The sequence below is a fragment of the Corvus brachyrhynchos genome, unplaced genomic scaffold, assembly GCF_000691975.1.
Source record: "Corvus brachyrhynchos isolate BGI_N302 unplaced genomic scaffold, ASM69197v1 scaffold101, whole genome shotgun sequence".
Lineage (NCBI taxonomy): Eukaryota > Metazoa > Chordata > Aves > Passeriformes > Corvidae > Corvus > Corvus brachyrhynchos.
In genome coordinates, this window is record NW_008237239.1 from 5,150,000 (window position 1) to 5,172,969 (window position 22,970).

Consider the following 22,970-nt stretch of genomic DNA (forward strand, 5'->3'; position numbering starts at 1 on the left):
TCTTTCCCATTCTTGATAAAACTACTTTTGATCTAGAAGAAATGTAGCAGAGAAGATCCTTGGGAAAAAACCCTAAATATCTTGAACATAACTTCCACTTACTCCCTTCACAAGTTGTTTTGAGCCACATATTGGTGTCAGATTTCCTATCATAAAGCATCTCTATTATTCCACCTTTACAGTAACATTTGGCTTTGCTTTGCCTGATGGAAAAAGTGGGTAAGGGATACCAAAAAACCAGACTAAGACTTTTGAGTCATCAGCTTTCAGACTGAGCTAGTGATAGCACTTAGGCCTGAAGGAGGCACCTTGAAAAGGACTTAACTGCTGAATATACAGAAGTAATCCAAAATTTTGAGCTGGTATTTCTTCAACTCTATGCAATTAAAAAAAAAAAAAAAGAAAAAGAAACCAACACAATGGCTTTTATATACTACTGACATCAGTTATTTTGGTCCTTAAGTGTAATACTGATAATAGTTATTTTCTTCTTTACTTAACTACTTTTCAGCTTTAGGAATGGGAAAAAATATTGCAACTACAATATATGGCTGTTACAACAAACTTGGGTTCTGCTTGCCAAAGGTGTGAGAAATATATACCATTTTAGTGTAATTTCTCAGCACCAATTTCAAAGTGTGACTCTTTAGTAAGAAAACATTGGACACAGCATTTCTTAGATAAGTACTTTTACTCTGGATTTTTACAGCGATCCTTGGAGTCACAAACTAGAATTCAGAAAAACAATACAGATATTTCTGCTGCATTTTTTTAAGGTTGTGCTGTACATGGCATTTGATGAATCAGTTGATTTAAGAGTGTTGCTTCTGTAGTCCTATGGAAAAAAAAGTCAGTGTACATTCAATTCTGAACTCATTTAAGTGTATTTGAAAGCTACAGCCACTTGTTCTCATCACACCCCATGTCCTGCAACATTTTAGAATCATTATGTCATGTTCTCCCCTTTCATTCCTCTCTGATGTAGGGGGGGGAACTTGATCTTTTTCCACCTTCTAATTAACTCTGAATGAACTTACCTAAGAAAAATCTCTTAATGTATTAGTTAACCTGATAGCAAAATAAAGGGAAAAAACCCAAAACCACAAAACAAAAAAAAAAAAATACTCTTATCATTGTAAAGAACGTAAATAAAAAGCCATGAGTAATCTATTCCTTTTCATTATGACATTTCTCTTAGATTCTACATGCAACAAATTAACATTAAGGCACATAAATACAACACCCCTTTAAAAGTTCAGTAATTTTAATTAAGTAATTTTTAAAGAGAAATCAAAACATTACCAGTATTACAGAATTCATACAATTTGATTTTTTATTCCCTTCAAAGCAAATGTAAGTGTTTCTTTCTTAGTATATAACAAGATAGAAAAAAAAGTGAATTCTCTTGAATACATCAAGTTTTGTCATTTTGTTTGCTTTGTGCTTTTCTTTTCCAAATTACCAAGCCCTTTGAATTCAACTGCTTCCCTTCTTTTCCTCTCCTTTCTCCTTGCCTCCACTTCCTCAAAGAGACATGCTTAGTTTTGGAATTTCTATATCACAGGCAATTCAGCTTCTGAAACAGACTATGTAGACAATCATAAGGAATTTGCTAAGAAATTAACTTTTTTAAAAAGCTTCAGTAATAATCTCTGTATATACTTAAAGTGTACTTCAGTGCACGGTTGACAGCATTTATCCAAAGTTATTTACTGTGATTGGAACTGCTCAATAATTCTGTGATTAACTATCTACTTAACCAGCACCATCTAAAAAGCTTTTAGATTTTTCACAATTACGCATATTTAAAGAATTTTTCAGTGAGTTATTTTTACAGAAAATACTACACCTTAAGACACTGTACTTGTATGAAACATTTCACCATAAACTCATATTTACAAATTTTCTCTTGAAGTCCCTACCCAAGAGCCTAGGCCTTTTTAATTCAGTCATTTTTAGAAATAAATTCTATTATAGAAAGGTTTCACAGTTCTCAAAGACAATTCCAGTATACATATAATTACATAATTTTACCATAATTAGTTAGGAACAAACATGCCCTTTTGAAAAAGCACTTGCAGTGTACCACTAAATAGAACCTAAGAAACACATGTGCTTGTCTTTTCATCTCTCTGCCTTCTACTCCCCCAAAAGCAGCAAATTTAAATTATAACATGACCTTCCATTAGGAACCATGTAGTACTGAAGTGCAGTATTTGGAAAAGTCAGTTCCATTAGAATATGTACATAGTGTTTGTCTTTTTAATGCATTATAAACATCCCCATATCTATTCATCCTTAATGCAGACCATATCCTTGGGTTTACTAAGGCTCTTCACTTCCTCCAGTAGTCTTTTAGGTGTCAAAATATGAGTAGAACCTGACAAGAGAACATAAGTATGAACTGTATCAGTCAAATTCTGACTTTCAGACATTCCCTCTTTAAAACATGAGTTACATGCCAGTGTTTTTTACTGTACCTGGAAAACTGACAAGTACGACAGTTCAAAGTGTTTTCATATAAAGCACCATCATGTAAGTGTCACCATTACATAGACCATGTCCCTCTTCCCACACTCAAACATTCAGATCAGGATTCTTACTTTGAATACAACTTTCAAGTCGTGCTCTGCCCTGTTTGAAAGACAGGCTTGAACCTGGGCCACTTTTACTGTACTCAATTGTCCCAGCCTGCAAGAAACCAGCCAGTCTGTGAAAGAGTGAATTAATGAATGAGAGGCTTTACCTTAGAATCAAGAAACTATCTGGATTCAAGATTATCACAAACAATGTGTTCCATAAAAATACCAGTTACAGAAAACTGGCTGTTACTGACTAACATTTCCTTGAAAAAACAAAATCCAAGTCTTGAGCAGCAAAGAAAATCCTTATTATTCTTCAGTAGTTCGCAACTACCTCTCTTATTCTCAGAGAGTGATTATAAATTCTGCCATGAAGGGTCACCCTACAGTTCTGAAGGCAACAAGTAGTGTCACTCTGAATGGGCTAATATTCTTTGAGTTCTGAATCAGGAACACAGCCAAATTTTAATCTTTCAGTAATCCATATGGAAATTTGGCAAATATCACCTCCCCTCAGAAATGAGAATTACAAACAAAACTACAAGAATCATCTCTAAACAAAAGGGAAGATGGTGCTGTGGTGAGTGCCAGATACCACAGTGAAAGAGTAACCTACACTAAACATGGTGTTGTAAACAAGTGTCAGATGAACAAATAATCTTGTTAAACTACATTCCTGTTGTCCTGGTCTTTCCATTCCTACTCAAAACTAGAACCAGCATTAAACCTACCTCAACCACTACCAAGGAAACCAGCAAATAAAAAATAAACCAAAAAAACTCCAACCACACATAAATGCACTTACAATACCCCTGAACGTTTTGAGGCAACAGACTCTAGATCTCAGAATCAAGGTTGTCATTGTTTTAAGGAAGGGTATTTATTTAAAATCATGGTAGATGGTAGATAGCTTCCATCTGAAACTCAAGACAGTTTAAATGCCAGATGTAAACATCTCAAGCAATTTAGAATGCTTTAGATGACCCTGCACCCAGCCATCAGCTGGCCCCACAGATGGACACAGGTCTTTGGTAAGGTTCTGTATCTAGGAGCTCTGTTCTATCATATATATGTACATGTTTTAGCACCTAATTATTTCCTGTAATGCCATTTAAAATTCATTTGAAGCACAGCAGCTAATGAACAAGCATTTACTACCTCTAAGGTGCTGGGAGATTACTACACCAGCTGCCAATTGCCAAATCTTAAGAAGGGGAGTTTTCAGGACACAAGCAGTTAATCACTGCATGGTTTATGCAAAGCCTCTCAAGTAGCCACAACAGAAACTAGAAAATGTTGCAAAGTCAACTGAGCTACATTGAAAAAGTGGTTTGAGGTTTATTTGCTTAGTTTTTTGGGTGGAATTTTGATTAGGATTGTTGGGGTTTTTTAATACTTATCTTCCTTCCAAAGTGAGCAATTTTGCACTAGTTTGTCAGCTTTCCTACTTCCAAAAGCAGTGAGAGTAGCAAGTATCACTGAAGGTAAAGCACAGGCAGATGTAAAAGTTTGTGAGGAAACTGCAATGCAAAGAAATAGAGGTCTCTTGAAATCCTGTTTGCTATACACTGACCTATTTCTCTGACATAATTCTTCTGTAGACCATAACTGTCCTTTTTGTCCTTAATGTCTTGTGGCAAAAAAAATCCCTCCAAACACCAAACAGCTGAGATAAGCTGAAAAGATGCTTTTAAGTGCATAGCTTTAAGAAATACCATTGCCTATGGTATTAGCGTGGTGAATCAACAGAGGGAATCTAAGAAAGATAATTTTTACATTTTCCAGAACCACGCGTAGTACAGCACACAGCCCACCCTTTTGCCAGGGCAAGCTCACCAATAACAACTTCACAGGACTTGTAGGCCTCAGACACTTCGTAAGCGCTGCGCATCTCCGAGTGTGTGACTCCTCCAATCACAAATATAATCAGCCTCGCGCTGCTCCTCCGCTCCTCCCTGTAACTCGCTCTAGGTTTCTGGCGTGCGCTGCGAAAGATTTCGTAAGATGACATTTATACAGCTTGCCTGATTAATTTTTGGTTAAAATTATACCTCCACAAGCAGTAGTAATTTCTGTCATGCAGTTCACGGCTTGATTATAATTTCAGCAGCAGTATTTAGATAAATTGATAACTTGTTTTTATTAGTTTTTTTAAATTATCACATTACTCAAACTGTTTAGGTTTCACCAGGGGGAAAATAAATTCAAAAGAAAATTTTGTTGCACACACAGCTAACATGCCAAGGACTCTTGCCAAGAAGCTTAGTCCTGCATGCTACCAATTCCAGTGGCATTTTTCATGAGGTGTTCATTTGAAAAAGCTAGTCTTAGGTTTTTCAGTCTCTGAGCATGAACAGAATCTCCAAAGAAAATATTTGGCTGTTATCAAATCAGATCCAGATAGCTAGGAAAAACAAAAGCAACCTGAAGCTCCTAGAAGTCTAATACACATGCAGTAATGGCAGACTCAGGTTAAGTCATCTGCAGTCCTGGTTCTCTCTCTGCTACAGTGCCTTAAAGATGGCCACATTTCATCAGCCTATAAGACAGAGATCAAGTTCCAGCGTACAGGGATTTGCTCTAGTACTCCCTTGCACTGATCACCCTAGTGCCTATCCAGGAACCTAAGGATACACCAACAACAGTCTGATTAGCAGTGGATGTAAAACACCTATTTTCCTAAGGCTGTATATCTCTACTTCTTGTCTTTTATTTAGTAAGGTACAAATTCCAATTCAAGTGTGTCTTCCACTTTTAGGATATGTTTGATGTTTCCCTCCCTGAATTCCAGCATCTGATTAGAGCAGAGAGCATTCCTGAGACAGGAACACTTTTAGTGAGCATTCCTGTGACAGAAACACTCTTAGAGTCTCTATTCATTTGTCTCACCATTTAAATAACAGTACAAAAAGTGATAAAGCTCTCAGATTGGCAGGTATTGGTCAGGAGGTTCAAGAGCTAGAGGAACTAAAAAGAGAAAGAAAGAACAGTACACCTTAGTGAGCTAAAAAAAAAGATTTCAAAAATCACCTCTCAATGATAATTATTAAATATGCAAGTGCACATTTCACATTCACTAACAGAGAATTCATTTCAAGATCTCCAACTCTCCTGAACTTGTCTAAACCACTCCCTGACAACGGGTCAAATGCCTAACAGACCTGTAGTTCCTAATGGGAAAGCCTACAGAAGAAGAATTTAACTTCCTGAACTCATTAACCCCAATAATGTCACCACCACTAACAGAGCAGAGATAACTTCCAGAAGTAAAACATTCTTTTTACCTAAGTCACCGTGCTGAAAATTCATTCCTGAAACTGCTTCAAACTAATACTCTCAATGGTTTAAACTTCTCATTCTGGGAATATGAAATGTTATTCCTAACCTTGAAGCGAAAGGGAGATACTACAAATAAAGCTATACATTACTAAGAATTATTAAAATTACAACCAAGTTGATTATGTTTTAGATTAAATAAAAATATAGGCTTGGCACATTAGCATTACCTCACAAGTTATTTCACTGTTCTGTAAGCACACTTCTGTAAGGCTTTAGAATGTAAATAACAATACTGAGATAGAGGTAAAATGTGTTTCAGGAAATTAACCCATTTACCTCACTGCTCCTGAACCATTCCAAGTGGGAGGACACCGGGAACAATAAGGCCAGTCTTTTGAATCTAATTTGTTTTCTATAGCATCCTGAAGTGCAAAATAAAGACACACTTAAAACAGCCATACAGACCTTAACCCCACCAAGCTTCAGCTTTCAAAAAGGATGCAGCTCAACAAATAATTGCAAGTAGCATCTCATGAATAACACTCCTATGTAAAAAAAAACTGCTAGAACACATCATGCTAACGTATTAAAAGCGTTTTGTGTATCACAAGGAATTGGGAGTACATGTCCTTTTTTATAAATATATTATTAAATTAACTGCTCCGATTTCACTAGCAGCTTTTCATCTGTAATGACACTAATGTATTTAATTTCTATATAGCAGTGTATGAGAGAAGTCAGAGTCCCCTGAAAACACAAATGAACATGTGAAAGCCACCAAGAATCTATGAATGATACCACTGGGTCAGACTAAAGGTCCAGTAAACTCACTTTCCTGTGTGACAACAGTCTGATGCTTAGGAAGAGGTTTAAGAAAAATCAAACTATACCTCTGGCAAGTAACATCTTCCAGCCTCTACCACACTACAGTTTAGATTTGAATTGCAGTTTAAAGACCCACTGGAGTTAAAACCAAGAAGATACAGATCTTTAAATTATACCAAACACTGCCAATCCCAGGACAAGCTGTTCTAAAAGACTTCTGGCTTTCACTTTCATTTGCTTCACCTTTAAAATGACCTCTAATAAGGAGTATTACTAAGAGCAGTCTAATATTCTATATTAGAGACAGGCTAGAAGTGATTGCTTTGCCCACCAGATATATTTACCAAAATTAGCTCAAAGTACTATGGAATTCAAAAGATTGGTTATAATGGCTCACTTGAGTAAATTTCTGCGCTGCACCCATGAATTAATTAGTTGGTCAAATTTACCTCCATAACATCTTTGATAACAGGAGTCCACCTAGAAAGCTGAAAGGTTTCTTCTTTAGAGCGGTCCCTTCTTGGATATTTATGCTGCTGAGCAACAAACTGAAAAGATTTTCAAAATATGGTTGTATTATTTAGTGTTTGGGTTTTTGAAACTTACTAGCAGTCAGTAGCAGAGGGAAGGGGGATAAGTATGAGATTTTAAAGAAATAATAATAATGACAAAGAACAATAATTAGTACCTCTAGAATTCAGGATACACTAGAAATACTAACTTCAGAGACAAGGAACTAAGTTGGCAGTTTCCAAAAACAAAGAGCTCAAGTCACCGTCTGATAATTGCAGAGGGAACACTATGGGTATCTTTCTTTAAACAACTAGCATGAATAACTTTCAAAGTATTTATCACTTAAATGCATTACCAAAAAAAAAAAAAATTCCTAGTAATTATCTGCTTCCAAAACCAGACCGGGATAATATTGCTAAGAGTTGCTGAAAGAGCTGTAGGTCCTCAGATGGCAGGAAATCACAAAATAAATAAATACATTCTTACTGAAGAGATAACAGGAACATCAAGGTATTTCCAATTTCTTATCATATCACTATCACTTTCTATTTGTACATTCTGGATCAGCTTGTCCAAGTTCTCCTGGGTAGTTCCTTCAATATATGGAAAACAGACAACAATTACCAAGTGACTGTGAGTAAGACCAGTTTTGTCTCATACATTCTGGGCTATTATTTAGTCCAGAACTTTTTTGTTTGTTCTGTGTGGCCAGTCTAAGTTTAACATAATACTATACTGTAGATAAAATTTTGTTTAATGGTCCATTTTTGAGACCAAAACACAATATTGTTACAGATTCCTCAGACCAACATTCTGCCAATTTGCTCCTTCTCTACAACAAATTTTTCCCTACTGACTTAATTTTCAGGATGCAATGGATGTGGAGCTCCCCATTTAAGAGCTTGACTATTGCACTCATGCAAGAATAAGAATGATATTAAAACACGGTATGAATCTGCACTTGAATTACATCTCAACTCCTTACAATAGTATCTTTGCTACTAATCTGAGAGAAGAAAACAGAGGATGGACAGTATTTCTTTCAAACCCAGCTATCAACTCCAATGTAGACTTAGGTTAACTAAAACCACTATACTATCCAAAACTTGAGTTCAAGCTCATAGCACTGAGGAAAAAAAAACAGGGCAAATTGTCATACCATTTGTGCTAAAGATATACAGGAGAATAGCTCTGATTTTGTCATGGCTGTCATGACTTTTGTTAAGCAGAACTGGAAGGAGGACCCTCATAGAGTCTTTTACTTTTTGACCTTCTGCATCAGTTCCAAGAGCCAAGTCCTAAATTAATAAAAAATAAGAATGGATACCACAATTAAAATTATTAAAGTAATTTAAATCAATGTTGTTCTGTGTGTTTTGAAACGCATTTTTATGAAACCACAGGTTTCAGGAAACAATCAAGCTGTAGCAATTTAAACTCAGTATGACAAGTCTGACATTTATTTCAATAATTACAGCATTATAATAACACTACGTAACACTCAAACATTTAAAACTGTGTGATATCTAGAATTCTTAGAAATGTAAATTATAGTCACAATGTAATGTCTCACCCTGAAAGGTGCTTTTACCAGACATTTAAAAAGGGCTTTCCTCTGCACAACGTATTAAAGCAACCTCCTAGGAGTTTTGAGCCACGAAAACAATGATCCTTACACAAATAAGCCAGATTTCAAAACAAAAGAAACCCCAAAACTCTTAGGAACACCTCCTTATTGGGAGATTAATAGCCTTGTATATTACATTTACTTTTAAGACTACCACGTCAAAAACTGATCACAAAATAAAGGCACGAGACACAGTAGTTTAGTCAATTAAAACAAGCTTCTATTCCTGCAAACAAAAAAGCTATACTTGCAATACTTGCAAAGTTGTTGTTTGGTCTGTGGCTTCTTTAAACATACCTGTTCAGTTTTACAGAGCCTTTCTATGTTAGATTTGAACTTGCTCATGCAATCTTCTGCTATGTTAAGATGCACAACTTGCTATAAGACAGAGAACAAAAAAAAGAAAATCGCAAGTTGCCTTTTTTTCTTGCATAATAATAATTTCTACTGGTTACAAGAGTCAATCCTTCAACTATCCTTCAGTACCATCACGCATTTTCTGTGTTTTCCCCTTCACTTAGAGACTGACCCCTATAATACCTTTTAAAACATGAAACTGTTAGGATATCATCAATCCTCAAAGCACACAAATTATTTCATTTTTTTACATAGTAAAACGAAACGTGGAAACAAGTTTTCTTCTCTAAATTTTACAGCAGGTGAACATATTAATTTGGAGAACAACTATAAAGCACACTACAGGAAAATCACAGACTAAAACTAGACTTCAATAAAACAAAGTTAAAGTGCACAAGAATTATTTATTGCGAAGTTCTGATTACAAAAGACCCTTTACCTTACTAATCTCTTTACGATACAGTGGCATCTTCTTCATCAACTGGGACAGAGCAGATATGGATAACTGTGAAGAAATTACACAAGTTGAAATTTTGGTCCCCCAATGAGTGACAAGTTGCAGCCTTGCTACCCCACACAACCCCTCAAAATTCCAGTTGAGAAAAGCTTTAATTTCTGTAACAGGTCCATGAGTTACATGGATCTGATCAGCTGAAAGTAGCTAAATTACCAGGAAGAACAATACCTCAACTTAAACTTACCTTTCCTTCTGCTGCTTTTGTTTTGGATGAAGCTTCTTTCAGAAGTTTTGGTATTTCTCTGAAGAAAAGCGGAAAATAATGAAAGGCAACAGCACATGAATTCTTAAATCTTTTCTTACAATCTTAAAAGAAGTGTGCAACAAGAACTTCTAAATGAAAGTAAAAGCTTGAAATACAGGTCTATCTTCAGAGAAAAGAGTGATTTTTTACAAAGGAAATTTTAACCATTCTATTTGCACTATCTTTATAATGTCATTTGATGCAGCAGCTTGGAAGTATTGTATGCAAAATAATCCCTTCAGATTTAAAATATCTGAAAATACTTGCCAGGAAATGACTTGATTTCCATTTACCTCAAGAACAATAAGTAGGATTAATATAATTGCATACCTGGGTACATACTGTATTTTTGAAGCAGGATTTCTTCCTGGCATTGATTACTTAACTGAATACAATCTGTATTGCAAACCACGTTCACTACTGCCTGTGTTCCTACTGAACAGCTCAAACACCTTCCCTCTCAAAGAGACCAACCAGCTGGGTTTGTTGTTTATTCACATACTCTATCACATCTGCAATATGCTTGTGCCGCATCTTCACCCACAGGTCATCATCTTCCTCCAAAATTGCCTCCTTTTCCTTCCCACCAGAGCCTTCTGTTTTGTATCTTCCAAGAGAAAATTCAGACAATTATTTGGGGTTTGGGTTTCCCCCAATTCTCATTGCTTATTACAGTACTATTTGCAACATAAATGGTAATAGCAGCAATAGACAAAGGTTTTAATTTACAAGCCAAGTTATTACCTGACAAAATATAATTTACAGAAGGATTTTACAGATTACATATTTGAACACAGAAGCAGCAGATGAATTTTAGAATGATTCTTTGGGGCAATAGCTTCTAGACATACTTTTAAACCAACAGTAACTACAGTTTTAAACACATTTACATGCACCTCAATTTCTCTTCAGCTTTCAATGTCAACTTCCGTTTGGTTTTAAATGCAAACTGCACAAAGTAATACACACTGCAAATTGCTTTCTCTGGGTATTATTAGACTTCCATAACTGAAGGAAAATGAAGTCACATTCGCCAACAAAATGCTAAGCAGGACGAAGTATTTCACATATAAAAGAAACATGCTGCACAGCATTACAGAGCAGCTATTACGTGACTATAAACAGCAATAAACCTAAAACAAGACAGCAATCATGCCACATAATATTTTCACATTCAAAGAAACTCACACAGTGCAGATTGCCAGAAAGCAGAAGAATGAAAAAAATTACAAGATTAATGACTACCTAGAAAACATACTCAGCTACATCTTCATATCCAACAATCAAACCCGGATTCATAGAATTCTACACTTTCTATTAAAACGTTCACTCAGTGCTTCTGACTGAAGATACACATTCCTCTTTGCTTGGCTAAACAATGAGGCCATTGGGTCTCTTTTGCTGTAGTGGGTCATCACAAAGTCCTACCAAAATCCTTGTTGTCAGTACAATCAAACAGTAATGCACATAACTTATGCAAACTAACATACACTACTCCAAATAGTGCTTACAAAGTGAACATGACTGACTTAAATGTGTATTTACAATAGAAACATGTAAATTTTAACAACTACATAAGTTAAATTACTGGAGCTATAGAAGTGAGTATTCCTGAGAAATAACCTAGCTTTTTCTCAGTATTTAGTTAGTGGTCTTGTTTATCTTGTTATGCCAAAAAAAGTTGAGAATATGAAAGAAAATCTAGAGAATCTCAATGTGCATTACCAAGGCTTTACTTCAAGAGTAGTACAAGGTTCTTAGTTCTTAAAAAAATGCAATTTGTTGGACTCAAAACTTAGCAAAAATGCTCATAAGATCCTACCTAATCTCAACTGAGGAAGTCAACAAAAAGATGAAGTTACAAATCCAAGAGGAAAGACTAACAATAAGTGAAGCAACCATTTCGCAATATAAGCGGCTAATATTGCCGTGGTGCAACTGAGCTAAACAATTTCAGAGATTTTATAATCAAGAATAAACTATTTAGCTTTTTTTTTTTTAAGTACTTGCTTGTAAGTATCATTTTCAATGGGTAGCAGATCATATGCCATTGCCTGGAAGGTGAGCTCATGGAGTACAGTTGATACAGGGTCAAAGCCACGATCAATTATTATTAGTTGGGAGTGGGTTTTAGCCTAGAAAGCCATCAAACAAACACAGAGTTAAGACACACAGTACAAAGTTAATGCATGTTAAATCTATTTCCATTAAGTCACAGCACTGCAGATATTTTTAAAGAAATAACTGAAAAACACTGCAATACAGTCCAAGCGTTTAAACATTTTAATTACGTGCAATGGTTTCAAATACTAATTTTAAGGCAATGCTCTTAGCCCACTGCAATGCACTCAGAAATTTGAATTTTATTCATCTAGTGAAAAAAGATGTAAAAGAAAAACAAACAAAACCCAAAAATGGCTGTCCACTGAGATTTCATTGATAACTTCATTATTTGTATTGCAGATCAGATAGTGCTGTAATACAGGAAAAAACTCCAAACATTCAACTGAAAGTTTCATTTTGGGATTTAGTAAAGTGGCGGTTGCAGCAGGTACATTTATTTCTGTAGCAAAGTGCAAATACAGTCAGAATGGTGTACCCCATGATTTTGCAGCTGCCCTAATCAGGCCTTATTTGTAGTGACAGATCAAAATCATTATTTATGTGAACAGCTGGAACTTTGTGGACAATAAAACCCTTCAGGGGAAACATTTCAATTCTGCAGGAAGCTGTTTCTACACATGGCCTTATGGAAGGTGATATTAAAACAACATTTATCAACTGTCTTCAGGTTTGTAACTTCCCCCCACATTATCACAGGGATAATTTTTCAAATAAAATGAGTTTCATCACACAAATACAGACTTACTTCCTCAGTTCCTACCTCTACATTGCATTCATACACAAAAAAAACTAAATGGCAACTAGTTGCCTTTTTTATTAAATAAGATCTGGATTTGTAGAACTTAATTTTTAAAGAATATTCCGAAGATTTATTTTTCCCCAAGACTTACAAAAAAAAAAAAAAAAAAAAAAAAGAAACAAACATTTTAGTTCACTTTCTACCTTTATTTGACTTTTCTCATCTGTTCTGTAGTAGTTTTCAAGAGCTTTTTCAACAAGCTGTGCAAGTTTGCTGGCTCTATCAGATAGTCCACTGGGAAAAAAGGAAGCATGCAAAAATAACTTACATTTCTTCCTAAGAATACTAAAATGCTACCGTTAAAACAGAAAGCTCCCTAGATTGATCCTCTGGTTTCACAAGTTTCTAAACTCCATTCTGAGTATTTCCAATATATTTTCACTTTTACATTATGATTTCACTCTTTAAATGCTTCAGGTATTTCACTTCGTAAAAACAGCTTCAGCCAAAAGACTGACATTAGCTGCCATATGGCCCAGCACCTAAAGTTTCACACAGAGGTGGCAATCAAGAAAGAAAAAAAGAAAAGGAGAAAGGACAGAAAAAACCAGCGAAGCAGTTATTTGTTACCTTTGCAGAGAATAAGACACCACTTCACATTACACCACAGAATGCAGTCCTTGAATACAATTTCAGAAGCCTACTTTGACTTCAAAGATACTAAATCTGTACTCCCTTTCAAAGCTCAAAAGAGGCATTCTTCCCAATATCTCTACTACAAGAAATCCTGATCCCATGTGCCACGGCAATTACTGAATTCCTTGGTGCCAAGCAGAGCTGCAAATGGCCGAACAGCAGCAGTTCTGTTACAGGATTGTGCATGTGTCATACAAGAATGCAGCATATCTGTGACATCCTACTGACCAGACATGAAACAAGCCATTCAGAACAAGACAGGGTACAGACAGTACTGTCACATGCATGTACACAAAGAAAAACACTGCTCTACCTACCCTTCACAAATTCCTATCGTTCCATATTTCAGACTTGTGGATTAAAAACAATTAATCCACAACTACAAGGAAAAAAAGAAAAAAAAAAAAAAAATCAAACTATGCTGCAGTCTCAAGCTATGACCAGACAATGTTGTAAGCCCTAGAAGTGAAAGCAATTACTATAAAACACTAATTTTCCCTCACCTTCTATATCGTACTCCTGGATTCTCATCTAGTGTGGCACATAAGGTAACAATTTGTTCAGCCATCACTTGCAGTACAGCATCTTTATCCTTTGTCTTTTCCAGAGTTGGACTGTAGCAGCGGTAGAATGCATCTGGGATGTTGAGAGTAAATACCTATGTAAAGCATAAGCAAGAAAAAAAAAAAGCCTAACTTGCAGATTGCCAAAACACCTGGTAAAAAGTTTGCTAATAATTTAAAACTATATGCTGCAAGAAAAAGTTATACATAGTATACGTAAGAAAAAAAACCAAACAAACCCACACTTCATTCCTCTATCCCTGCCCTGTTGAGCTCATCTTCTTGTTCTCAGACTTTTTCCCTATTACTCTCCTACGTAAAATACTCTATTTTTCAAATTGCTTATTGTCTCTTCAGATGGAAGGGAGAGAGAGACAGGAATAACTAAACACCCTTCAGTGTCTTGTACAGGGCCATACAATGCGATATCAGAATGATCATAGAAGGTATCAAGGTTAAATTTGTTTAAAATAAAACTTTACATATTGTATCTGCTTTTAATATGAAGAATTTACCTTCAATAGCTGAAATTCTTTAAATGCATTAAACCTTGATTAAAGCAGCTTAGTACTACAGAGATGAAAAGCTTTTTCAACAGTTTTTTAAAAGGAATGCAAACATGGAAACAATCCTATTGTCAGTAAATGGATTTTCTCTAGCTTCAGATGGACTCTGTAACTACAGAGCCAAAGAAGAACGTCCATCCAGATAAAGATGTTTGCTTCACTCGAGTAGATAATCACCTGGACTTTGCCCAGAGCTCAGCCTGATTATTTACTCTTAGCATCCCAGAAAGCAGGCAGACCAGTTAAAAGTGTTCCTCTGCTAAGGATTCAAAATGTTCTCACAACCCCAGATACTGAGAAAACAAAACCACAGTAAAAAAAAAGAAGAGTGCTTCCCAGCCTAAGTGCTGCTTATTTTCAATTTCAGAAAAGTAGTCCTGATTTCTGCTTTCATGGTGAGTCCTCCAGAGAGCCAGGACCCCAAAATTTTTGTAGGCTTTATTTGGTACAGAAGAGCAGCTTTGGCAGGGCTCCCAAGAACAGTTTGACACAAAACTTGCAAACATCAACCTCACTGGAAAGCAGACAAATAAGCCACAATACTCATTATCTTCTGATGGATTCTCAGTCAAAAAAATAAAAACCCCTTTGTAATAGAAAGGAGTGTGTTTTCAAACTAGGAAACTGCATTACAGTAAGACAGGGCTAGCAGCAATCTCTCCTATATTCACCTGCCGCTTGGTATACACAGGAGTTGTCACCCTTGATATATTGATAATGTTTGACATGGGAAACATTCGTGGTTAGCTCTCCAACTCCCAGAATTGGGCAGAGCTTAGAGGCTTTGCTGTCTTAGTGAGTATCAGTGTGCATTTCAGCCCTCTGTGTCTGATGAAGGGCATGAGCAACAAACTATTTCTCAACACAACACTGTGTGGCTACACATGGAAAATACCCATTGCTTTCCATTGTCAGTCTAAATTTTTAATTGAGAAAACAGGGATTTCCATGTTCCCCTCTCACTGAAAAGACCATCAAGTTGTAGTAGTTTTTGTTCCACTCCAGTTCTCTTAGTCTATTTGTTCTCCTTTCCTGATTTTCACCAAGTCCTACTTACTCCTATTCCTATGCACCAACCTACCCAATCTACCAAAGTAACACCTCAGTATAAGCAGTAACAAACTATTGCTTACTAAAGACAAACCAGAATACTTGCCTTCTCTCAGGGAACAGATTCCTTCTTTAACCTCCCTGTTGCAGCTGACACCAAGTTTTGCAAACAGGTCAAGAGCCAAGAATAAACCTCTTAATACAAGAGCATTTGTTTACATTTGAAAAGCATAGGCAAGCACTGGAAATATCTCACAAAGTTTGTCAGTCAAAAGCTACAATCTATTTAATTGTTTTCTGAAAGGTCAGCAGCACTTGAAAATAATCCTCCAGACTACTGTTAAGAATTAAACTTACCTGAGACTCATAAGGGAAGAAGGAAATGTTGATCTCCTTGCATCTCTTTATTGATTTTGCACATGAAGACTTAATTTTATTGAAGAGGCTGTCAGAGCAAACTAGGGAAAAAAAAGAAATTTTAAGTATAAATAATTTGTACTATTCCAGTCGTCAGCTCACTTACACGCATACAGTAGTCAGAGCAGACAATTCTAAATTAAGACCCAATTAACTGTAAAATAAAAAAAAAAAGCCTACTCTTCCTAAAGTGAAATAGAACATATAATCAATATTTTGCTTATGAGACCTTTTTTGAGAAGCACCACTGTTCAATTCATACTGGCTTTTTGCAAGCAAAAAGTTGTTGAACACTCATTAGCAGTCTTCAACTTTAAAGGATGTTGATTTTATCAAAGTAAATGTTTCTGCTGTCTCTTGTCATGTAGGAGAGGGGAAAAAAACATTTCCCAAGCTACAAAAAGAAATAACGTGTACGTATCTAAGAGCAAAACACAGAAATATGGAATTCCATTACAGATCTCTAAGCTCCACACTTCCAGGTTACATTAAATCTCAGCCTAGAAACTGAATTTAAATAATGCATGGATGACACAAATACTACACAGATTTGGAAGTGACAGAGTTGTTTCTCTAATTCAGGATCTATTCCTCTCAACAGGAAAGGTTTTGGCAAGTATTCAAACTGAAAGCTTGCCCACTCGCAACCAAGGAGCATACAGCAAGATAGCAGTATTTTTCCAGAACAGTAACTGCTGCTTCAGCATGAAATTAAACAAGAAACCAAGAATTTGGTTTGAGAATATCCAGTAGCAGATATGCAAAGCCCACAGACATGACTCAGTCTCTGCCTTCAGCAGCACATTTCTGGTTTTTGTTTTCCCCTCTTTACATGCCATTTTAGTCACGCTGACTGACTGCAGGGACACGTGCAGTCACATTAACCCCATTCCCACTAATTGTCTCTGCTATGCAATTTATGTTGTGCATCCAAGGGCTAAGCAGGCTCCTTCTTTCAGGGAGGGGAAAAACCTGGCTCACAAATCTGAAGGATCTACCTGAAGCAACCCATTACCAACACAGCTCTTGCAGAAAGTTCTCATGCAATTATGTTTTTAGTACTATTTTATGTAGAGATACATAGTTTTACTTGAACTGTCTTCCTCCACACTCTCCAACAGAAGACTGGAATACTTAAAAATAAAACTACATTACCTAAATTAAAAGCAGAGGTGGAGAACAATCAAGACTGTTTGGTAGTTGTGAAAGAAATTACTGTTGCCTCACAGCATGGTGACCACAGCCTGGCAACCCAGATATATGGTTAATGACTTGAGTCTCAAATCTTCTTGCAAGAAATAGGACCCAAACTTTTCATGTACTCAGCCACAGAAAAGAGAAGTGAGGAGCTTACTTGCTTACCTAGACAAGTTACCAAACTACAACCCAAAAGCTTACTTACAGTCAGTGAAATACACGTATGCTGCTTTGTATCTGCTGGATGATTTAGAGATGAAGTCATCAATCAGTCCATCTACAGACTTATGGGGGCAAGAAAAATGTGGAAAAAAAAACCAAAACATCATGCCAGTGTTTTGCCTTTCTTCACATACCAGACAATTCCAGATGAAGAACAATTACAGGTAGTCAGTCATGCACCTAGATCATTTTAGGAAGCACACAAATCAGGGTATTTGTATCATTTTCCAGCTATAACAGTGCTGAGATTTATCCCCTCAAGAATTTTTAGGGAAGTAACAGTAATCTCTTATTAGAGCCATTACTTTGAATTCTATTATCCAAGGTATTGTATATTTCAATGTATGTGATACATCATCTCTTTCAGTGAAGTTACAATTGCGAAGCAATGATACAGTCCCTCCATTGACCACAAGGTAAGTGTTTGCAACATATTCCATGATGGCACTACATTGTCTTTTCATTTGGGGAAATTAGGCATCACAGAGGAGTATCACAGAAAATGTAGAAGTTCAGTACTTCATAGCTGTACACACTAAATAAACATTTTAAAATAAGGTCATTTTTTCAGTCTGAAAGATTTTGCAATACTTTAACATACTAACCTTTTTGGTGGGAGTTATTAAATATATTGCTTTCATGTGTGGGACAGGCTCACGGTCTTTATACACATTCTCCACCACTACAAAGTAAGAAACATTACATTTTTATAATTAAGAGCATTATGCATCTTTAAGGAAAACACTGTACATATATTATCTAGAGCTGATAAAAAGAGAGTAACAGCAACCAAGTTGTCCCCAATATTAGAGGTAAGGATGTACCTTCTGCCAAGAGCCTTGATTTATTTCTTTGTTATTTTATATACAGAAAGTTACCACAAGGCTTCTTCAACTCCCAGTCTAGCAACAACTAAAGTTGTAGGACTAAATTCTTCCTGGGTATTCTACACCAGCAGAGTTTTGCCCTCCAACAGAAGGTACGGCAATGCAAACATGCTCAAACTATGTGGCCCAGTATGAACTGTCTTGGCAAGATGGTTCTTTTTCCAGCACACTGAAGGAGAGCAAGAGAAGTTATGCAGGGCATCATTTTGGACTACAGCCTCTTCTGTCCTTTGTTTGCCTATTTCCTGGGCAATTACTCTGTTCCAATATAATTGCAGGCACAAATTAAGACATTTTCAGCAAGTCAGCTTCACTCATCTCCTGTTTTTCTCTGTTTAATGAAGTCATTACCATATAGTCTTACAGTACACTAGCTTGAGAATGCAGAGAGATTCTTGTGGCTCTGAAATTTTGTGGGGGAGGAACAAGGAAGATAAGTAATGTCAGACATCTGGATGTGGAAAGACAGGTTCCTTTCAGCAGTGTACTCACTAAAAAGAAAAGGTTTCTTCTTGATGAAGAGGATACATGCTCACTGAAAGTTTCTCACAAAGGACAAGTAGCACTTCTTATGACTTAAAACACACACCAAAAAGCAAAATTGATACAGCTTTGCTATTATATTTCCAGAATAATCATGTTATACTGAATAACTGGAATAAGAATAGTCTTGTGGAAAAAATAAGTCTAAACAATGCCCTCTTACACAAGCATTTCTGAAAATCTAGACCTAAAGCTAATTAAAAACTGGTTCATTTACATTTTGGGTATTTATTTCAATTTCAAAAATAGGCATCAGCAAACAAACACCCATTGTCACCTCCCAAAAAAACCCACCAAAAACCCCAAACCAAAAACCACCACAACAACCAAGCAAAAAAAAAAAAACCCTGTAAAAACACAAAACACCAAAAAAGCAACCAAAGAGAAAAACCCCCTTACAGAAACACTTTAGAAAAAAGTATTTTTAAAAGGGATTTGAGCTTTCAGGCAGAGAAATGTTTGGTTTTTTCATTTAAAAAAGCCATCACAATTGGCTAATTACTGTAGAAGCCTGAAAGTCTACTATTTTAATAACCCATAACTACTTGTCTTCATCAACCAAATAAAGACAATTTCTTGCAAGGGTAATATCAATCTCAGTCTTTCCATTTTTTTTACCAGGATATTGCCATTGGTGTATTAGTAAGAATTATGCTTACCTGTGATACCCTCTGCCAGTAGATCAGTCATTTTGCAGCACATTGACAGTAATTTAGTAGTGTAATCATCTAAAAGCATTATCTAAATATATTTAAAAAAAACCACACAAGTATTTAGATACATTTATCAGCTATATTAAACCCATGTCATTTCCTCGACAACCTGCCATAGAAGTTTGAAGCTGAAACTATTTTATTACTCTGTATTTCTTCATTACCTGCATACACCAACATTGCGGGGGAAAATTAATCTCAGAAGGCAGCTCCCAATGTACAAGAATTGCAAAGATGAGCTCCATCTTAAATAAGTTCTTTGTTCCCCCTACTCATACTAGAAAGTACTTCGAAACTTTCACTTAGACACACGTCTTTTGAATTCCTGCTAATTTACCCCATGGTCTGGTCAAATGTATCTGTACATATTTTAAACCTGTTTTATAGCTTAAGCAGTTCTAACAGGTATCATACTGCTCCCTGTGTACTGCAGTGCAGTGTAATTTTTGAAATTAATAAAGTGCAAATCTTTCAAAAGGAAGGTTAAGATAAACACAAACAGTTTCTAATTTTTCTTCAAAACTAATAAAAGTAATAGAGACTACTAACCATTTCTTCTTCCTACTAGCCTCTAGATTTTTCAATATGTATTACACAGAGATCTGAATTACCAAAAGTAAAATTAATTACTCGGCCGGAAACAATTTTAAGTGAAAATGCCAGCCATTAATGTTATTTATTTGTTCTCTACTCAGTGATACAGATTTCTTGTTCAAGTGATGACAGAATTCTTACAAAAATTATAACAAAATTGTACCTTCCATTCTTCCTCTTTTCTAAAGTCATCAAATACTGCTGATTTTAGCTCTGTAAGAAGAAACAGTTTACCAGTTAGAGGAATCAAATTGTTACTAAGAAAGAAAAAATAATTCACCCATTTAAGACTCATATGTTCAGAACCCTAAACAGAAAAATTAAAAAACCCCACACTGATAAATACCTCCACAGAATTCTTGATCGCAAACTGTCCCTGCCTGTTTCTAGGTCTGTACACAGGTGTAATAACAAATTTTTAACCACGTGAAAATTTTATTAACATTCATATTTTCTGAGAACATACTTGCCAATTAAGTAGTCTTTAGCATTATACAGAATTTCTTTTAATAAACTGAGCACCCAACAGCTTTGTCCAAAATCTCAAATATATTTTTTCTACAATATTTTATTTTGTTTGCCTATGAAAGACACCAGAACATACAAATGCATAATTCAGTTGTCTTGAACCTCACGTCTGCAATTAAAAAATAGAAGTCAGTTTTCTCCCATAATAAAACTTTATTCCAAGCTATCATTGTACCAGACACTGTGTACTTGCCCCTGCAACATTCAAACTGTTACTTGTTTTGCCCTCAACCTGCAGCTGCTTCACCCAAATAACTGGCCTACAATGATTTACAGGCTCTCAAAATTATTTGTCTCCTGCAAGCATTCTGCACACACTAAAACCAAATCCAGGTTAGTGCTCCATTTTTGTCCAGGCTTTCACTTTCTTCTCACATATTTTATACCAACCATACACCCTAACTCCCTTTTCAGATTTTGTCTTCTCTGAATACATTCAATTAGTTTAGAAAGGCATTTTTTTCTTCTACCTTTACTTCACAATCTAGGTAAGAACTATACACAACTCTGACACAACAGCAGGCTGCCAAATCCCTGTGTGGGGAAAAAAAAAAAAGCAAACCACACCTAGGCAAAATTAATGACCCATTTATAACACACTTCCTGAAGAAAGGACTGTAAGCAAGTGCTACAAAAAACAGAGTTGCAGAAATGCTGAATCATTTACAAAAGTTAATATAGCTATCTATGGCTAGGCTAGACCTTATTATACAAGTCTAGAAAACCATTTAGAGTTGTGGAAAAAAAATTAGATGACAGAATTCCTTGTGGAAAGGACTTTATCTAGAGATACACTGAGAGCTGCTGTATATAGTTTATTTCATTATTTTATCCACAGAACTACTGCGTCCCAAATACAGGTAGCTTTCACTGTCCCCATAACTATGAACTTAACTGAAAACAAACTTGTGTGAATTAACTTTTCCACACACTTCTGTGTGGAAAACACCACACACCACAGGTGTAACTTCTGCGCCTATCTACAGAGCAGAACAAGATACACATTGACAAAAGCTGCTACATAAAGGATCAGCATCACTATTTTCAGACAAATCAGCCTTAATAAAACCCCCCACTTACATGTTTGCTGAAACATTAGGAAGCAGCAGTTTATGGCCTTCGATTACCCATTAAAAAAGTGCCAGATAATGTCTAAAACTTAATTCATCAAATTTCATTGTTGTTGCAATCGTGGAAAGAGAAGAGGACTAGCTGTCTAACTTCATTTCAGAAGATTCCTCTTAACTAAGCTTGCAATATAAATCTTTTATTATTCACACTGCTTCACTGTCACTCTAATCTTTGTTCCTCACACTGGCAACACCATTTTCAAAAGTCCTTATGGCCCTTAATGACACACTAATGTTTTGATCACATTCCTTCCTTTTAAGGTCCACATTTTCTACAAAATATCTCAGGACAAAACACCAGCTTTACAAAGGTACAAATAACAGAGCAAGAAAGCAGGACAAGCAAAGCAGCAAAAGTGGGTATTTCTAAAAGTCAAGTTTTAAACAAAGGTATCTAATTCATACAGGCAGGGTACAGGTGCCAGCAACTGAGCACTGAAAACCAGAGTGACAGTCTGATTTCCTCTTTCTCTGCGTTTTCTATATTCACTTCCAGTGACAAAAGCAACCAGATCGCAGCTTTCAGGTGGAAGCAGAGGAGAAAAATAAAGACAAGACAGCAGCAGGGCCTTCCCATTTCAGGGACAGTCACCAGGCTGGCTGAGCAGCTCATGGAGTCACAACCTCAGTACAATTAAGCTCGGGGTGAGGTGGCTGCTAATGCCTTTTCCCCAAAGGTCTCACACTACCTGAAATATTATAAGCCTTTCTACTCCAGCAAGGAAGGGGGCAGTTACAACTTCATTTTCTGTAACAAACATCAGCAGAACCTGCTCCTAAACACGGAGATAAAAATCTGCAGTTCATTTGTAAGACTACCTGGGAAGACCTTCAGCGTTTTCTACAGAAACCCGGGAAGCCCAACACTAAGTGGGAAGTGCCGCTCCGTGAGAGAAAGCAGAAAGCCCCTTCTGAGGCCGGAGCACTCTCCAAAAGTGGAAGCTCGGAGGTAACAGAGAAGTGCTTGAAGAGCTGACTTAAGTTTAGGCTCTCCAAGAGCCGGTCCGGCGGGCTGTAGCCTGCAGAGCTCACCCTTATTTCGGAATAAGGCACAAGC

The 22,970-nt window shown here is 36.2% G+C and overlaps 1 protein-coding gene across 5 annotated transcripts; it reads right to left on the minus strand.

Annotated features, from left to right (window-relative positions):
- Positions 1 to 672: 672 nt before the first annotated feature.
- STXBP3 (syntaxin binding protein 3) lies at positions 673 to 20,468 on the minus strand. 5 transcript variants are annotated; one of them, XM_008630226.2, is made up of 18 exons: positions 20,419 to 20,468; positions 19,608 to 19,689; positions 18,124 to 18,200; positions 17,502 to 17,580; positions 16,040 to 16,140; positions 14,007 to 14,161; positions 13,011 to 13,101; positions 11,955 to 12,079; positions 10,447 to 10,551; positions 9,885 to 9,942; positions 9,623 to 9,688; positions 9,124 to 9,204; positions 8,359 to 8,497; positions 7,686 to 7,792; positions 7,136 to 7,234; positions 6,198 to 6,283; positions 4,419 to 4,567; positions 673 to 2,380 (listed from the first exon to the last, which is right to left on the minus strand). In XM_008630226.2, exons 2-18 carry the CDS (start codon positions 19,684 to 19,686, stop codon positions 2,289 to 2,291), a joined length of 1,689 nt encoding a protein of 562 aa, XP_008628448.1. In that variant the 5' UTR covers positions 19,687 to 19,689; positions 20,419 to 20,468; the 3' UTR covers positions 673 to 2,288. The 5 variants fall into 5 exon arrangements, 4 of the variants coding, with proteins under 4 accessions (XP_008628448.1, XP_017585233.1, XP_017585234.1 ...); XM_017729744.1 differs by lacking the exon at positions 673 to 2,380 and adding an exon at positions 2,387 to 4,102; XR_001860465.1 differs by lacking the exon at positions 6,198 to 6,283 and having other exon boundaries at positions 2,240 to 2,380.
- Between the last annotated feature and the right edge of the window lie 2,502 nt (positions 20,469 to 22,970).

Excerpts from the sequence above, each read along its gene's own strand:
- STXBP3 (XM_017729744.1), bottom strand. The coding sequence starts at position 19,686 with ATGCTTTTAGATGATTACACTACTAAATTACTGTCAATGTGCTGCAAA. Across the intron at positions 7,793-8,358 it reads GTATATCTTTAGCACAAATG|GAACTACCCAGGAGAACTTG; the intron begins GTATGACAATTT and ends CATATATTGAAG. Across the intron at positions 4,103-4,418 it reads GTCCTGTGAAGTTGTTATTG|TTTCCTCACAAACTTTTACA; the intron begins GTGAGCTTGCCC and ends TTTGCATTGCAG.